The sequence below is a fragment of the Biomphalaria glabrata genome, chromosome 3 (genome assembly GCF_947242115.1).
Source record: "Biomphalaria glabrata chromosome 3, xgBioGlab47.1, whole genome shotgun sequence".
In the NCBI taxonomy this organism is placed as follows: Eukaryota; Metazoa; Mollusca; class Gastropoda; family Planorbidae; genus Biomphalaria; species Biomphalaria glabrata.
Window position 1 is genome coordinate 30357779 of NC_074713.1, and position 19987 is coordinate 30377765.

The following is a 19987-nucleotide window of genomic DNA, read 5'->3' on the forward strand; positions in this document are numbered from 1 at the left end:
TTCTTATATGTATATTTATGTAAATAAATATTCTTTTATTTTAACTTTTGTATCTATCTTTCATTGCTTTGTCTCGTTGCGTGTCTGCTCCCGATTCATATGCTGATAAGTGGGGGTGTGATAGCATTTAAAAATAATCATCCCCTAGACATAAAACGTGCCAAACACACGTCACCTTTCCCCACCTGTCACATTTTGGCGAGCCCGTCCGTGGATTTAACCCATCAGTACAGCAGGCACGAACAGGCAGCAATAACTAAATTTCCTATCAATAATTTTTCTAAGAATATTTATAAGTATCATCACTTCGCATTTTCAAGAGTGTCACTTCTGTCATATTTTATATTTTATATTTATTGCATTTTATTTGTAATATTTCATTGCAGGAATTTGTGATTAACATAGGCAGACACCACATTCCTTTCGCACTCTTTCCTATAACCGGCGACTCACTTTCGCTAACCCACTTTCTTTAAGTCTAGCTCAATCCCATTATCCATTCTATCTGCCCTTCCACCATCCCAGCACCCCTCATCGCCCACCCCTCACCATTATGGCCAGCGGCACACGCTCCAAAGCGGACTCTGACATGAAGCAGAGAATGGCTGAATGGAAAGACGCCGCAGCCTCCATATTTGATGATGAGGCAGAACGGAAAGAATTTGTGAAAGCACGATTTGAGGCGTTTGAAAGAGAGGAACGGGAAAAACTGGCAAGGGAGCATGAAATAGCTATGGAAAGGGAGAGAAGGGAAACAGAAACAGCTAAAGAAAGAGAAAGAAAGGAAGCTGAAATAGCTAAAGAAAGAGAAAGAAAGGAAGCTGAAATAGCTAAAGAAAGAGAAAGAAAGGAAGCTGAAATAGCTATTGCTAAGGAAGTCACAGAGCGAGAAAAGGAAATAACTCTGAGGGAGAAGGAGAAAGAAATAACGGCGAGAGAAAAGATAGCCGCGGACAAAGAGAACGAGGCCGCCCGCCAGGCTTCTTCTGAGTCTCGCCCAGCTAGCCCAGCATCCTTTCAAAGTTCCTTGAACGGTCTACCCCACATGCCAATGGAGCACTTCGACGACAAGACAGAGAACATCGAAGTTTATCTTGTCCGTTTTGAGGAAGTAGCACGCTTTTACGGTCTGCCAGAGGAGAAATGGTGCTTCCGGCTATCCCAATGCCTCCGAGGCAAAGCCTACGAGGTTTACTCCAAACTTCCCTCCGGCCAGCGAGAAGATTACGCAGCCCTCAGGCAGGCGCTGCTGATCCAGTTCGAGCTGACTGCCGAGGCCTACCACAAAAAGTTCAGAAGTTCCCGCCTCTAACGCAGAGAGACCTACGGCAACCTCTGCGAAAGGCTGGACAAGTACCTTGTCAGGTGGCACGCTCTCAGCCAATTGCCAGAGACTTTTGATGGCCTAGCATGCCTCATACTCTCTGAGCAGCTGTTGGAATGCATGTCCCCAGAGGTCAGAGTTTATGTCAAGGAGCAACAAGCAACTGCACCCGCCGACATAGCTTCCGCCGCTGATAGGTACTTGAACGCTCGTAAGGACTTAAAAGGCAAAGCGACCGCGACAGACCAGCAAACAGACCAACCAACTTCTCCTGCTCAATCCAACCTTGCTCCTAAAACTCCCCAGCCCAACCAGGCACCAGGCCGGCAATCAGTCCCTCATAACCACAATAACCGCCCCAACCACCAGTCTCGCTACAACCAGGCCAACTACTCTCAGCGTGACTCACGTCATGGCGCGCGTGACAGTAGACCCGCTCTACATCGGCAGCAGCAGGCCCCACGGACCCTATCAATGGTGGCGCCAGTCCCTCAACCCTCTGTGGTTGATCCATTTGACCAACCAGAGGAGGACACATACGTCGTCTCCACGATGGCCGTGGCTCCTCAACCCACTGCCGTTGATCTCAGCAGATTAGAACTCCCACCGGTGCTACCTCACCCCACCTCTTCTCCTCCGGGAGTAGAGAACATTCTGGCTAACGGTGTCGAAGTTTTGGGCCTATACGACTCAGGCTGTTCGTTCGGCGCGGTTATCAATAAGACGCTGATTGACCCATCGGATCTCACTGGTGGAACAGTGACAATCCAGTCTATAGACCGTGCCACTCCTCCGCAGGTTCTACCTGTCGCGAGGGTGCACGTGGAGTGCAGATACGTACATGGCACCATTGACGCCGCCGTTATGGACACGCCAGTGTATGACTTCATTCTAGGCTCCAAATATGTTCCTCTTGGAGAAGTCAACAAGCCATACTTTTCTCTGCCCGTCGGTAGATCGGCGAAGCAGAAACGTGGCAGCAACCAGCTGGTTGGAAGCCCTGGTCGCCACACTAATACGCCTAGTCCCGACTCATCAGCGAAGCTCAAACCACTTTGCCCTGGCATCGACACTGCTAGAAAGTCACGAGTTAAAGTGTGCCCGCGCACTCGTGAGGGTCTACTTGACCCAGGCTACTCAGCCAAAATTAAGCAACATTCCTCTGACATTGACAGTGTCAGAATGCCCCGAGGTAAGATTAACCCTTGCTCTCGTGGACTCACTCCTCTCCATGGCTCATCAGCCACTACTCCGAATCAACCTCTCCCTGGCATTGATAGTGTCAGGAAGTCACGAGGTAAGCCGAACCCTCGCGCCCGTGAAAACACTTCTCCCTATGGCTCCTCAGCCACCATTCCAAATCAACCTCCCCCTGGCATTGATAGTGTCAGGAAGTCACGAGATAAGCCGAACCCTCGCGCTCGTGAAAACACTTCTCACCATGGCTCCTCAGCCACCATTCAATATCGACCTTCCCCTGGCATTGACCATGTCAGGAAGCCACGATGTAAGCCACATTATTGCACTCGTGGGGACGTTCTCCTGCAGAACTCCACATTCTTTATCAGGCCACTCTTCCCTAACATTGATCGTGTCAGACGATACCGAGGTAAGCTGACTACTTACTCTCGTGAAGAAGCGCCTCACAGCGGCTTCGGAGGTAAGCCCCAACGAGCACACGTGCCTTGGGCACCCCGCCTAAGCCCCAATCACCCTCCCCAATCCGCCCCAGGAAGGAAATATAACTCATCCAATCGCCCAATCTACTCTCCCAAGCAGCCCCACATGTTTCACCCAGGTGACTACATACTCAGGGACGGAAAGTAGACCACGGACAGACTTGGACAGACTCTCCTCCTGGCATGGATACCCCTTTATTTTCCAGATTTTTTTTTCTAATGCTGTGATAACAACTGATCTTAAAGTTAGAGTGACATCAGTCTGCTCGCACTTTATGGATCTTTCTGCGATAGATCCATCTTGGCGGCGGCGTATGTGACAAGTCAAAAACTCGCTGTCAGAGTCACTCTAATTTATCACAGCATTAATTATTATTTTTCATTATTTATTTATTTTATTTTAATTATTTCTCCATCCTACCCCTAAATTATTCACCCGCCACACCTTTTCCTCTCTACCAGGCTAGACTTAGTCCACCACCTTGGAGAAAATTAGGCCAGTCCTTTCATTTATCTTCCCTTGACCGGGGCAAAGATACGCTCAGACCTTGATCTTATCGACAGGATGTCTGACAGCCGCGGTTGACGCCACCTTGGTTGAATGCAAGCTAATCCTCCCCCCCCCCTTTTCCTCACGTCTCTCTTTGATCCAAGAGATTACCCTGGTCTACACACCGCGTGATACTCCAAGGTGCGGCTCTTGTCGGACTTCACCCACGTGTAAGATAATTCTTAGCCTAGGATATTTCCGGTGTCCGCCCACACTTTCAGGCATATATATATAGTAAACCAACTCAAATCACCCTCTCTTTCTCATTCGAGCTGAACTATCGAGTCTGGACTATATCACTTATTCTTTCTCCTAGAGGAATACCTGGTGCCTCCCTCAGGTGTCTGCCTATTTATCGGATCACTTACCTGCCTATTTGCCTACTGGCCTATCTATGTGCTTAGTGCTAACCAGCGCTGCACTTGCCTAGTTGCTATCAAGAATCACCTATTGCCTAGTTACTGGATCAACGATCCATTTACCTGCAGTTGTGCTTAGTGCTATTCAGCGCTGCATTTGCCTACTGAGATCTACTCAACTCTACTACTTGGCGCTATCGGCATTGCCCGCCTATTCGACAGCCCACTTGTCAAGCTATTAGGTGCGACGTCCCTATGGGCTCAGGTCTGTGTGAGACGTCATAGCTACGCCAACCCTCTGCAACTCACTGGACATATCCTGTCAACTACGCTGCCCACGGCAGATCCGCTCTGCCCGCAGTAACCTTGTGCCCACGGTAGCCGGCCACCCGCCCTACTGTGCCCACTACAGATACTAGAACTTGGGACTGAGACTCCGCAAGAACTATATCGCCGGCGTCCCTCTATCCGCTAGAGCGCCACCTACAGCTGCAGAACCTCAAGCCAGGACACAGCCAGCTGCGACATCAACAGGACAACCAGCTAAGTCAGAGGACAAAGTGACATACTCTCTTATTAGGTGCTACAGTGATGATCAAAATACCTTACTAATTAGAGATAGATGCAAACCCTCCCCCTTTTATTCTTATATGTATATTTATGTAAATAAATATTCTTTTATTTTAACTTTTGTATCTATCTTTCATTGCTTTGTCTCGTTGCGTGTCTGCTCCCGATTCATATGCTGATAAGTGGGGGTGTGATAGCATTTAAAAATAATCATCCCCTAGACATAAAACGTGCCAAACACACGTCACCTTTCCCCACCTGTCACACTCGGATGCTACATTTTGTGAGATCCAAAAATTTACCTTTTTCTTGCGATGACGTCAGAACTGTGATCGACCAGTGCCAGACATGTGCTGAACTTAAACCTCGATTCTTCAGGCAACCAACAGGAAATTTAATCAAAGCCACTCAGCCATTCGAAAGAATAAGCATGGACTTTAAATTCAGCCTTCTAATTCACGCAATAAATATCTACTTACCATGATCGACGAATTCTCTAGGTTTCCTTTTGCCTTTGCATGCCCAGATATGTCATCTGTTACTGTTGTTAAATGCCTAAATGAGTTGTTCGCTTTATTCGGGCTACCCTCCTATGTCCATACCGACAAAGGTACTTCTTGTATGTCTGCTGAAGTACAGAAGTATCTTAAGGAAAGAGGAGTGGCTACGAGCAGGAGCACGCCTTATAATACTGGAGGGAACGATCAAATAGAGAAACTGAATAGTCGTCTTTGGAAAGCTATAACTTTAGCCTTACAGTCCCAGGACTTGAGTACATCTCAAAGGGAACGGCGACAAACAAAACACATGAGAGACTCTTTGGATTCTATCGCAGAAGTAGTTCTGGAACATCCCTACCAACGTGGTTAACATCTCCTGGTCCCGTGTTGTTAAAAAAAAACAATAGTAAATATGACCCATTAAGAGAAGAGGTAGAACTTGTGAACAGCAACCCTCAATACGCTCTTATCTACGGGCCGAAAAGAAACTGTTTCTTTAAGATTGATGGCGCCCAAAGAAAAAGACTGTTTCACAGAAAATGTGAGACCCCTTGTGCTGAGAGACGGTTCTTCCATGAATGCGACACTTTCACTTCAAAGCGAAACAGAAAACAACGCTGAGAACTCTACTCTGAATCCTCCTGCTAACCAAACAACCGACTCAATCTTATCGGGTGAAGTGGACTCGGTTGAAGCCCTGTGATGTTGCTAGTTCAGGCTGTCCTGAAGTCAACCAATTACTCTGCAATCGTTTGGGTGTAATTGTTCGGGTGTATTACGTGTAGTTGAACAACAATACAAACAAGAACTGGCACATCTGTTTTAACGAGTGAAGAGATGTAGTCAAACTCTGATGAACAAGTTCACATGGATTTATTCTGATAAAAGGCCACAGTGGAAGTCTCTGTCACTAAACACGTCGTTACCCTGGAGTATTCTATTGCTAACTGATTTTCCGGTCTCTAACCCAACATATCCCAAACGTCACTAGTCCCGTTCAATATGCGTCTTCTATAGTTCAGGCTGTCCTGAAGTCAACCAATTACTCTGCAATCGTTTGGGTGTAATTGTTCGGGTGTATTACGTGTAGTTGAACAACAATACAAACAAGAACTGGCACATCTGTTTTAACGAGTGAAGAGATGTAGTCGACTCTGATGAACAATTTCACATGGATTTATTCTGATAAAAGGCCACAGTAGAAGTCTCTGTCACTAAACACGTCGTTACCCTGGAGTATTCTATTGCTAACTGATTTTCCGGTCTCTAACCCAACATATCCCAAACGTCACTAGTCCCGTTCAATATGCGTCTCCTATGGTGCGTCGCTAAATAACTAACCTATATAAATAAGGTGTCTAACAGCCCCGACCATCGAGTCGCCAAGTAACTTTGTTGGTATTAATAGTAGGCCTACCAATCCAACCTGCCGATACAACATAAGAGAAAGGAAATCAAACCCCAACTACAGGGTTTAAAAGACTAATGTGTTTGATAAACAGTTAACTATCAACCAATATTGCAGATGTGTAAAGATGTTTGTTTTATTCATCGTTGACTATCTGTTGTGTTATATGTATAAAATTTAAACGAGGGGTGAATGTCGTAAATTTTATATTTTCATTGTCGCCCGTTGTGTTTGTTTACATTTGTTAGATTGTGTACTGAACATATTCTGTGTCGTGATCTTCACTATTGTCGCTGCCTATTTTTAGTTGTAGGCGTGACGACGTGAATGTGTCCGTGTATGTTGTAGGTACCTCTTCTGGTACGGCTATAATGCTCTTCTTAACGATGTACTTTATTAAACGCACTAGATTTGCAAGTGCGCAACAACACTAGTATACTGAAGTCTCCAACGACAACATTTAGAATTGCTGATAAACACACTGGTAGCAGACATGAAGTTTATTACATATAAGATAAATTACAGAAAATACTGGCGACTTCAGCCGTCACAAAATATGAACCAATAAATACTGGCTGCTCATGCCATGTAGAATAAGTAATCACATCAATGAAATGTTCACAATATAAGTCCGAAGAAATCTCTTATGTTAACATAAGATCCAATTCATTAAGGTACATATTACAGACAGAGAAAATCTTACATCCACTCTCTGCTGGAGTTCTTCACTAACTCACTAATATTGACCCTTATTTCAGAGTCCTTTAACTTATTCACATAACCTCGTGCTTGCCCGCACGGAATATTACAATAGGTGACTGAGTGTCACTTCATGTCACAGAGGTTCTAAAACTGGACTGTGGACAACTATATGTGTAGTTGTTTTCATCATTCAGTGTAATAAAGCTTTAGATGTAACATGGTTTTGTTAAAGTAGGCCTACGACACTAGCTAAGTATGAACTTTAAGATATAGATATTTTTTTGGACATTTTTTTACTTACAGGATCCTGATGAAATTTGGCAATAAATATCTGATGAAAATGAGAGAAGGTTAAAAGTCTGGCCTTTAAACATCTGCAGGAATAGACTCAACATACACCTTTTTCTGTAGACTTGGCAAACAAAAATGTCATAACTATATATATATATATATATTTATGTAATATAAAGCTAATTGTAAGGAGTATGTATTCTCGGGGCCGGTCCTACAGATTGCGGGGCCCTGTGCGAAACTGATTGCGTGGGGCACAGTATGGGTAGGGATAAGGATAATAAATGATAATTAAGATTTTGTATTAGAAACTCAATTCGTCTTTGCATTTTATCCATACTTTACTAAGTACAAAATCACTGTCAAATTAACTTAATGAGCTATCTATAGTAGATAGTAGTTTTCCAACAAAAAGACTATAAACATTCATATCTGCCTTTTAGATTTAGGCCTACTACGACTAGCAAAATATCGCTTTTTAAGAGATCGATATAGATTTAGATCTATATTTGTATTCACCTTATTATTACATTTTTATTAAATGAAAGCGGACAATGCGTATTTTTTTTATTGCGAGAAGAATTGGCGTTTTAAATATTGAATGACACCCAGAAATGACAATTATGTATTTTTTTAAAGAAGATTTGCATGAGTTTTCAGATTTTAATAATTTCAGATTTTCATGACTTTTTCGTATATTTTGCAATTTCAGAATTCCAGGAACCCTTTTAATAATAAGTTAAAATGGTTTAATTTAATACTTTACACCTAGAATTCGCGCGGCCGGCCCTGTGTATAGGCTACTATCCTAACACAATGACCTTAATGATGGATGTAGTGTAACCGAGTTGTTTATTTTCTGCGTGTGCGCGTGTCAGAAGGTCATGTACATATTGTGTTCATAGTACTTTAAACAATCAGACATGTGTGACGTTTTTGTGCTTGTTCAATGTTATATTGTTGAATAAAGCCAAGATATTGGTAATTTTGGTAGAGTTGTTTCATTACAATGCAATAGCCTACCTAAAATGCAAGACGATACGAAGTTGATTTTTTTAAATAAAAAATTTCCAGCAAATCATAGGCCTATTTGTCTTGAAAATCTTTTGGCGCTCCTCTGAGTGGCACCCTGGGCATGATGCCACCTTGACTCCCTCACTACGCCTATGAATCTTGTGTTTTAAAAACATTTTTAAAGCTACACGTTCGCAATAATTGAGTTTATTTCACACTCTACGTCTGTACCAAGCAATCATCTTGCGATTCCGAATAGGTGACATGAGGCACTATCAAGGGGCTTTTTTAACAAGCAATAAAAAAAATCCTTAATTAATAAGCTAATAGTACACCAAACCCTAACCCCCGGGGTCGGCAACCTGCGGCTCGCGAACCATATGCGGATCGCGAACCATAATACATACGCAAATATTTTTTTTTTATCAAAACTTTAAAAAAAATAGTTCTGAATCTTTTAACGAAGATGAGGTGCCTATTCGATCCGTCGGAAGCTCTTGACCGTCGTTGGATGTTTCTATGTAGGTTTTAATTCGCTTTGACGCAAGACGAATTGGCATCTTAATCACGTGCTTTGACTGTGACGTATAGTTTGTTGTTTCCAGTAAATGAGTTACAAGATAATTATCTTCTCAAAATTAGAAGCAATCTGCTATTCTGGCAAGCTTTGCGGCACCACTAGAAATTGCACAAAAACGCATACCATTTACAGATGATTAGTATGTCATAGACTGCTTCCTACGTACATCTGAAGAACTGTTTCGTGATTTCAAAAACAAACCAGAAATCTTGAAAAAAAAAATCAAACATTTGCCACTATCCGCTGAAACAGTACAAGACAATACCGTATGGCTAAAACGTCTTTAAATGTAAAATATTTGTATTCAACTTTCTTCTGCCTTATCACTTGCTATAGATTAGTCTTGCGACATAAAGACACGGCCCAAGTTGCCCATTTTGTCAGGTATATGTCTTCCCTAGGATTGCTACCGCTCTCATGACAAACTAGAAGGGACGATAGAGCGAATACTATGCGAAAATACCTTGAAGACAATAAGATCGATTTAAATAAAATTATTTAAATAGCAACTGATAGAGCCAGAGGTATGACAGGAAAAAATAAAAGAGCAACAACGATTCGTAGAAGCAAAATAAACCAAGAAATTCTTACGTTTCACTAAATAATGCACGAAGAAGCGCTTTGTGCCCAATTCCGACCGAAATAGATGAGGTCATGAATTTGGTAATAGAGATTGTTAACAGCATCTTGTAAAAAGCACTCTACCACTTAAAGGAAATGGAGACTCAGTATTCCCAAGAAAGTGCTATGACTTTCCAAAGGTAAGGTGATGAAACGTTTTGCTTTGTCCTTGAATGAAATCAATACATTTCTAAATGAAAAAGGCGTTTATCACACCGAATTAGAACGACAAATAATTTTACTTCAAGATTGTACAGCCGCTGAAGCTAAAACTTGGTAGAAGAATTGGTTTGGTTTGAAGAAGATATTCAAAGCAGTCAATTACTTCACGCCCTCTCTCTCTGGCACAGTGCGCACCACCGTTCTTCCTTTCTCTCTGGCATCGTGCGCAACTCCTTCTCTTCACGCCCTCTCTCTCTCTGGCACAGTGCGCACCACCGTTCTTCCTTTCTCTCTGGCATCGTGCGCAACTCCTTCTCTTCACGCCCTCTCTCTCTCTGGCACAGTGCGCACCACCGTTCTTCCTTTCTCTCTGGCATCGTGCGCAACTCCTTCTCTTCACGCCCTCTCTCTCTCTGGCACAGTGCGCACCACCGTTCTTCCTTTCTCTCTGGCATCGTGCGCAACTCCTTCTCTTCACGCCCTCTCTCTCTCTGGCACAGTGCGCACCACCGTTCTTCCTTTCTCTCTCGTGCGCAAGTCACGCCCTCTCTCTTTTGCACTGTGCGAACCTTTCTTTCTCTCTCTCACAGTGCACAACTACTTCACTTCACGCCCTTTCTCTCTCGCACCGTGCAACCCCTCTCTTTTTCTTTCGCACCGTGCGCACTTTCTCTCTTAGAGACCCCTCTCTCACTATCGTATGTAATCACAATGTCTACATTTATATCTTACGCCTACTTGACTCGCCTAATAGTAATTAGTATTTTCACTTGCATATCGCGCCCCCATTATGGATATTTATTTGTTATTAAATTAAACTCCGACCCCTCGATTTAGAACTGGATTTTTTTTTTAATTTTTAATTTTAGTTTATTTTGAGAATTAAGAAACACCACTCGGCCAGAATAGGATTCGTACCCGAGACCCCTTGACTAAGAATTTGATTGAGAGACAAATGATTTAGCCACTAAGCCACACATCCATGTGAGATCTGACAAAACAACAACATAAGAAGTTGCTGACTGGTTATGACTAGAAAATTTGGGTTAGAAATATTTAAAATAACTTAACATGCGTTATATAATCCGAAATATCCATATTTAACAATTCAATGTGGAAAAAAAAGAATTAAATATAATCAGTAAATTTGATAAAAAAACAAAAAAAAACAAAACAAAACGGGTTTCTTCGAGAAGATCTAATAATGTCAAGATGGCGTCCAATAATTCTAGACACCACTAAACATTGCCTACAATACATCTCGTGCTTGTTGCAAAACTACTAGACACATTAATTTGAAAACAACAACAAAGTATCGAGGTATTTCAAATCTATATTCACACTCAATGCACCGCATGTTATTGGATAGTGACCTTAAATGAATATTAACGTAATTTAATTAAGTAAATAAAATGACAATTGGACCTACATCTATTCTATTCTATACAAGTACAAAATAAAGTTAACGTTAAAATATATATGTATATATTCTACTTATAAGTCAAAGAATTCTAATTTATATTCAATGATAAAATACATTTTTATCCGCCAATAAACTGCAACGTTATTATAAGTCCAAAGAGAGTAAGATGTTTATTTTTAATTTTTGTTTGAAAAGGAATATTTAGAAAGTAGTTATTGATTCCAGTAGACAAATAGGATTTTTGCTTGATTCATACTGAGAGTACACATTACTTTCATCTACTTTTATCAACATGTTATCTCCAGAATAATAATTTTAACAAATGTTTACCAGTAGGCTATATGCACTCTATACTAACAAATTTTCATTTTATGTACATCAATCGAATCTTTCAGACTTCTCTAACAAAGTGGCACAAACTATGAACTGACCAAAGCACAACAAGCCCATAGACGTACATGGATGAATAGGAAATGTGACATGTAAAAATGAACATGGAATAGTTGATTAGGAAACAGTCATTGAATCTTGTCGGTTTCTTCCCTTGGTCGCAGGGAATGATGAGTAGTTCTTGGATTGTCCTTTCTAAAGTTTGCTTGTAATGACCTAGGGCGAATGTTTTGGTCTTCCGTTTTACTCTACTGTAGGTTGTCATCATTAGCAGGAAATATATTTTGTTGTTCTGTTTCTCTTTTCAGTTTTGATATGTAGTCTATTTCACTGGCATAGTGCATGTTTTTTTTATAGAATGTGTACGCTCTCTTGGGACTGGATTCTCTACTTCTCCATGTACGTAGATTTTAGTGTTCTACTTATCCGATCAAAGAACTTCTGAGACTATTGGTGAGGCAATAGTGCTCAAAGTTGTACCAATGTAAATATACATAATATGAAGTTGTTAAAAGGGGGGGGGTTGTACTTTTCTATCTATAACAATGAAATGTTCATTGATATAACTCTGGAACATTGTAACTGTTAGAGCAATGTGTCTCAAATGTTTCCGGTCGTGAATCCAAATGTAGGCCTATATTCTTAAAACTAGTCCATATAGTCAATTGAGCGTTTTGAGGGTAATCTTAAATTGTTTGCATACTAGAAAAGGATTTTTTTTTCTGGAGATAGTATTGAATAGGAAATAGGTTTTCCTTTCATTCATCAATGGGTCTGGGGAGTAGCGTTGTGTGGGGTCTGGGGAGTAGCGTTGTAAGCTTAGTGTGGGGTCAGAGAAGGATTCCCGGAGCCAAGCTTTTGAAAGCATTCTGAGCTTCAGAACTCATTTTTATCTCATAGTAGAAGAGCGCAATTTGGGGAAAAAAATATAGCAAATAAAAGATTTGACAGGCCGATGTTGATGTATCCTCTTGCAAGAGAGCAAATCTTCATTCTAGTTTTAAAAAAAGTGGCAGATCTAATAAAGAAGGAAGCAGCACTGACAACTAGCCTACTGTTAAGGGAAAATGTCCGAGTTACATAAATGGCTGTGATCGTTGTAAGATCAACTTTTATGACCTTTTTATTTTTTTGTCACACAAAAGTTGTCAATACAAACAGTTGAGAGAATTTCGATTATTCTAACATATGAATGTCAAGAAATATCACATAAGCAGAATAATTTTGAAAAGCGAAATCAGTCTTTTATTAAAAAAAATAATCCACCGTATATCTCTAAAAGCATTAAACGCTAAGTGAATTTGTTCTCTGGCATTCTAGTGTTTACTATGGTTGGAACATTTCCACTTTTCTATTCAATTCTATGACTGATACAAAGAAATTAATACAAAAAAATTGATACAAACAAATTGATACAAGTAAGGTTAATCTAAGCTTTTCTTTTAAAAGTATATTTTATTTTATTTAAACTTCCAGTAATCGGGCCACATTTTAACTTTTAGACCATGAATTATTGTTATATGTTACAATAAAATAAAACACCCCGCTCTTACACTTTTCGGCTTTTAAAAAATTAAAACGACAGCCCCTAACTTTTTTTTTTGGCACTTTTGGTTACTTTTTTTTTTAAACATAAGGCAAGCAATGTAGGGTATTAGATATTGCATTTTCTGAATGCCTCAATAGGGTTTGTTGCTGAACATAAAAATTATATATATGTGTCAGACGCAAATAGCCCAATTTTCAGTAAAAGAAATTACAAAAGTCATTTCTCTATAGAAGAAGTTACAAATATATATATATATATATATATATATATATATATATATATATATAAATATGAGAATAAAAAAAAGCAGCATTTCTCAACCTTCGGCGAAAACCAAAACAACTGGGGCAGCGCTATAAGGTTCTCTGGTGAAGTTCGGGGCGAAGCCCCGACGCCATAAGCGTTTTCTTGTTTTTTTCACTGCAGAAACGCATTCTGCTGACAAGTACAGCTCATTATTCATCAATAGAGTTCGGGGCGAAGCCCCGACGCCATAAGCGTTTTCTTGCTTTTTTGACTGCAGATACGCATTCTCCTGACAAGTACAGCTCATTCTTCACAATGTAGTTAGGGGCGAAACCCCGACGCCAAAAGCGTTTTCTTGCTTTTTTCACTGCAGAAACGCATTCTCTTGACAAGTACAGCTCATTATTCATCAATGGAGTTCGGGGCGAAGCCCCGACGCCAAAAGCGTTTTCTTGCATTCTTCATTGCAGAAACGCATTCTCCTGACATCTACAATTCATTACCCATAAATGAAGTTCGGTGCGAAGCCCCGACGCCAAAAGCGTTTTCTTGCATTCTTCTCTGCAGAAACGTATTCTCCTGACATCTACAACTAATTACTCATAAATGGAGTTCGGGGCGAAGCCCCGACGCCAAAAGCGTTTTCTTGCATTCTTCACTGTAGAAACGCATTCTCCTGACCTGAAGCTCATTATTCATACTATTAAAAAACGACCTTTCGAATAATGTTGTACTTGAAAAATATTCTAATATGAATTTATAGGCCCATAATACATTGCAAATAAAACCGATTTGTTCCTTGAAAAGATAGGATACCCCACGTATATAGATTTTGCTTTGAGGATCGCCGCCGAAAAAAAACTAATTCGATAAATAGTATTCAAGAAAACTCTAGCATAAATTGTGAGTTAGAGTCCCAAATTTATTTAGCTAGAAAAATATCAGATTGAGTAAAGGTTGGGAAAAGGCGACTATGAAAATGTTATTTGAGTTTAGAACTCATCTCAATCATGACTCTTATACTGAAAAATTTCGTTTGAATTCTAACGTTTCCAATGCAAAGTCTTTCTTAAAATACTTATGATAACTTCATGTGAAATTACAAAAACTCTGTCTGGAAATGGGAATGGCGGTAGAGTGAAAACGATTAATCCTCGCTCCTAATTTCTGCTAAAGATTGCATTTGGCATTAAAGAATAGGTATGGGGCGACTCGATATAAAAATTTAATTTATAGTATACTAGACATATGTTACCCGCGACCCGCGGGTCTTTATTTGCGCATTACTGTCGATATAGTCACTGAGAGTGTTTTGTAAACAATAATAATGTAATAAGTAAAGCGAATGTGTCAATGTAAAAATGGTGTGAATGAAGCTATCAAATCAAAATAGATAATAGGCTTAATTTTTTTATTTTTTTTCAAATTAAAACATTTGCTTGTAGGCCTACATATATTTGATTAAAATTTGAGATGAATAGACTAAATTTTGTATGTTCATGTGTATAAAGTATAAAGTATATATTGAGGTAGACATAGATCTAAATCTACACTAATCTAGAGTTAAACATTGGCTTTTATAGAGTTCATTCTGTGCTGTGCATGCGTGACCTTTTTTCATGAATGAATATAGGCCTATCTCAACACGGCTACGCAGCTTTAGCGAACAGCGAACGAATGTATTAAAATGCTTTAGAAAAACAAATTTGAATGTTAATTTGATTAAAATATGAAATGAATAGACAATAATTAGTATATTTATGTGTTAAAGTACAAAACTATCTTTGCGAAAAGAAGTTTTATCATCTTAAGAGTTCAATAAGAGTTTTAGACCTAGGCCTAGAAATAGACTCAGTAGAGAGATGTGTTAATGTGTAACCATTGGTAATGTCTAATGAAATAATGTTCGCCAGGAAATCTGTAGTCACAGATATCAGGAACTAATTTATGTAAAAAATGCTTTTGAATAATCTAGTGGATTGGATTTAGATGTATGTTAAACTTAGCTAATAATCCTTTCACGTAATTTCTCTTTCGTTACGAAAATAAAATTAGTTTTGTGAAAATGGGTTTACCCGAGGTCGATACATTCTTATCTATTAAAAACGAAAAGAGCGATAGCTTTGTTAAATGAATGGGATTATAAAGTGAACAATTAAACGAAATAATTTTTAGTACGCGATTCATGAATGAATATAGAATATAGATCTAGGCCTATCTCAACTCGGCTTCGTGGCTTTCGTAAATGTATGTAGCTTTAGAAAACCAAATTTGAATGTTTACATGATCAAAATATGAAATGAATGGACTTTAATTAATATGTTTATGTGTTAAAGTATAAGACTATCTGTGCGAAGAGAAGTTTTATCATCTTAGTGTTGAATTAGAGTTTTAGATCTAGGGATGGGATTATAGTAACAATAAAACGAAATAATTTTTTGTACGCGATTCATGAATGAATATAGATCTAGGCCTATCTCAACTTGGCTTCGCAGCTGTCGTAAACGAATGTAGCTTTAGAAAACCAAATTTGAATGTTTATTTGATCAAAATATGAAATGTAAATGTGTGTTTGTTTTTCACATCATTTATGTGTGTTTATTAAGAGGCACACTTTTTAAGAGGCACACTTTTATTTTCAAAGAAATTTTTTAAGATATTACTTTAAAATTACTTTAAAATTAAAAACAAAAAATCAAAAACAAAATGAAACGATGATAGACTAAAAATTGATGCAATGCTTTGTTTACATTAACATTGGTTTATTTATCTGACTTATTATAGGCCTATATTCATGAAATAAGCAAAACCTTTAAAATTAAAATTAAAAAAAAAAACAATACGCTGAACGGTGTTAGAATTCATACTATACATACAATATTGTGGTAGAGTGAAATAAACATTGTTATAAAAGCTACTTGCTTATTAAATAATCGTCAAATGATATCTCGCGCCAAAACGTCCTGTCGCCAAAACGGCTCGCGCCAAAACGTCCCGTCGCCAAAACGGCGGGGCCAAAACGGCGGCGCCAAAACGGCGGCGCCAAAACGTCACGTACCGCTATGCCTATAGTCAGTTTTTATTAGAAAAAAGTCTAGATATTAATAAAGACTAAAGTTTTTTAATTATTAGTAATACATTTACTATACTCTATACTTAATCTACTAAACTAGAGTTCTATCTATAGATCTATCTATAATCTAGTCAATCTAGATCTATACAATTTTCATTATAATACTTCTACTTATAATGACTTATTTAATAAGTTAGTACTTAGACTTAGATCTATTATAGTTTATTAATAGATTTACTTTTCAATGCCTAGACCTAATAATAAAATTGCGAATGATGTCTATAATGAGTGATTATTATTTTTTTAAAATAATATTAGGCAAAAACACAAACTCAGTTAGACTTTCAAAACTATTAAAAGAAAAACTTAGTGATTATTTTACTGTATAATTCTATTATTATTCCATTTTTGAATTAGGATATAAAAAAAAAAAATTGCCATATGACTTTATGTAACAGAAAAAAAAATTAAACTTACGTCTATTTATTCGGTTCTTTATAGTTAACTAGTAATATAAAATTTATTGAACTAACACGTACATTCATCATAATGCAGCCATGCGATTTTTCGTTTATAAACATAGCATTATTTAGGACCAATATTTTACAAAGGCTGCTTGGAGAAATCAGGTATACCCATTAGGAGAAAAACGACCCCATTACTCAAGAAAAATGTAAGAAACTAGAACAGACACAAAATAAACAGTGACATTCATAACAAAATAATATTCAAAATTGATTAGAGTAACACCTTTTTAAGTAATCATTTAAAGTTTAAAATCACTACAATTGTTTTCAACAATTATTTTGTGTATGAAATTGTGTATCGGAAAATGCCGGGTACATGAAATAAGGTAGGCCTAAAAAAACAACACAGATCTTGGGTAAAATACTCATCAAATAAAGTACTGTAAATGTGTAGTTTCACGCGCTAGTTTCAGGTCTTTTCTTTTTATAGCCTCTATCGGGTTTGATCCTAACTACCCGTGTTTTTGTGCAGAATTTTTTTCTCTATTAGGCACACTTAAAATTATAGCATAATAATGTCAGTTTAATTTACAAAGAGAACTGAAAAATACAAAGATATATAGGGAAAAAAGCGACTTCCGGCCCAATACTTTTTAATCAAAGAAACGAAACGGACTAATCACCTTAATGTTTAAGAAAATTCTTGCGATTTTAAGCGTATTGCAGTTTTAGGGTTTATTTCTTTTTTTTTTTCTGGCAGGTACATCCCTTTTACTTTTTTTTTTTGAATAAACGGACCACATTTTAACGATCACCTAACATATTTTTGGCCCGTGAATAAGTGTCCCTGGCTACCTGGTTATAATCATAAGCTATTAGCAATTAACTCTTGGCGTTGGGTGTAACTGACAAATCAAATGTAGAGTGGAGGATACCTTTGCAGGATCTTCAGATTGCATGATGTTTAAGCAATGAAAAAGTTCTTATATTATAATGAACTAAATTGGTTTATTCAAAGCCCGTTTTTTTTTTTTATTACTACAATTAAACATCAAAATTCTTTTTCACCCTCCCATAATAAGTCAGCAGATGTGACATTCACAAATCTTCCCAGCATCCTGTGCTGCTGTTCAACTTCTGGCATTTCATTGTTAAACCTGTCTAATGTGTTAATTCATATGCTACTCTGTTCTTTTTTAAGCTTTGCGATGTTTTGCATGTTATCATTGGTCTAACACTGAAATATAGATTTTTTTTTTCATTGTCATTGTTCAAATGACTTTGAAATGATTTCAGTGCTATAGACCCCACCAAGTGTTCACAAATCTTAGGCTATTGCATCTGTAGAGTACACTAATTACATTGAACTACGACTTTTGTGTTTTTGACATAGCCTATGTGTATTTATTAAAACATTAACACTATAGTCAAATGAGCTTGGTTTTTTTTTTCTTTATTTATGCAGATACTAGAGGCTGTTTACAAAGGCTCAAAGAATGACTGAATACAAAAAACAGGCTACAGAGAATCAAATGCAGGTGTTACACATATATTTTAGTCTTGAGTTTCAAAAGTTGGACAGGAAACTGATGGCATATCTTTACAATGCTATTTTTTTTTTTTTTGGAGGAATCTTTGTAAATTATAAAACATGGAACTTAAGTAAATTTAACATATCACAGTTTTCATTTGTTTTGTTTTTTTAATAAGATAAAATATTTTAAAATTTAGAGATTACTCAATAACGGTAGAATTAAATAGTGGAGTCTTTTGTTTTCCATGGAGGCAGACTGGCTGATATTAGCTTCTGAATCTTTTGGTGAAGATTGGGATATTGAATTTAAGATTTTTAGGGTATTCGATTCTATCTCTAATTACCTGACATTAGTTGGGGAAAGTAATGGTGGTTGGTCCTTGTGCTGACCACATGGCACCCTTGTTAGCCATCCATATTTACCTAACCTGCCCAACTGATCCCTAGGTCTAAAAGGGTACTTTATTTTTGTTTTCTACAAAGCTTATATCTGTATTGTAAAATGTTTGTACTCATTATTTCTCCCACAGCCAATCACAGATGTACCTAGTGTGCACATTTTTTTTATGTATCTGACAAAACAAGAATCACTTAAAAAACAGTTTATTAACTATTGGGAATAAATAATTTTGTTTGATATTGAACAAAGGCAAGAAATTGTAATTGATTGATGTGGTGGTATATGTTTAATTAGTCCCATTTATACTTTATGTAGAGAATTCGGTCCTCACTTAAAAACTTTAAAAACTAACAATATATAAATCTGAACATATGTTCATAAGCCCTTTGCTGGCACAGTGGGTAGTGTAGTGGCTTGAGGAGGCTGAGCCATCGAGTTCAAATTCAAGGCATATAATTTTTTGGTTACAAAATGCATTTTAAGAGGTCACTGTAACATTTAGACTGATACCACTTCTTGCTCCCCCTTTCACTATTGGATCAGACAAGTGATAGGATGATTGAATTAGATGAATGAGTTAGGGATTGAAAAAACAACCATGTATTGATTGCCTGCTTGAGAATGAGTGACAATAAAAAGTAGACCTAAGGCTTATAAAGGAAACATTTGGTTTAGACATAAGGCTTATAAAGGAAACATTTTGTTTAGACCTAAGGCTTATAAAGGAAACATTTTGTTTAGACATAAGGCTTATAAAGGAAACATTTTGCTTAGACATAAGGCTTATAAAGGAAACATTTTGTTTAGACATAAGGCTTATAAAGGAAACATTTGGTTTAGACAATCAATTTGAATTTATTTGTACATCTAATATTATAGTTCCTGATGAATGGTCTCAATGACTTCTATCAAGACTTACAGGATCAAGTTTCAATATCATATCTTGTAGGGATGTAAAAGAAAGGAAAGATTATTCATGTGTCATTGCCTTCAAATGGCTGAAATTGATATTGAAGTTCCAACACAACTTTGATCATTTTGTATTTTTGACTTTTATTTGTATGAATGCATTTATAATATTGAAGACTCTGTTTTTAAAAATTATTTAGTATTGTAAAATTATGTGTTAAGAAGTATTGTTTTAC

The 19987-nt window shown here is 37.9% G+C and overlaps 1 protein-coding gene across 8 annotated transcripts in view; it reads left to right on the forward strand.

Annotated features, from left to right (window-relative positions):
* The window catches only part of LOC106057127 (dehydrogenase/reductase SDR family member 7-like), an 86379-nt gene extending 66433 nt beyond the window's left edge, over positions 1–19946 (forward strand). For 6 of the 8 annotated variants that reach the window (XM_056024460.1, XM_056024456.1, XM_056024457.1 and 3 more), the window contains one exon: positions 18374–18592. In XM_056024460.1, the coding sequence (XP_055880435.1) occupies position 18374 (1 nt within the window). In that variant the 3' untranslated portion in view covers positions 18375–18592. Of the gene's footprint in view, positions 1–7395; positions 8369–18373; positions 18593–19721 lie in introns of those variants that run through there. The other 2 variants (XR_008777027.1, XM_056024455.1) reach the window with 2 other exon arrangements.
* Positions 19947–19987: the final 41 nt, after the last annotated feature.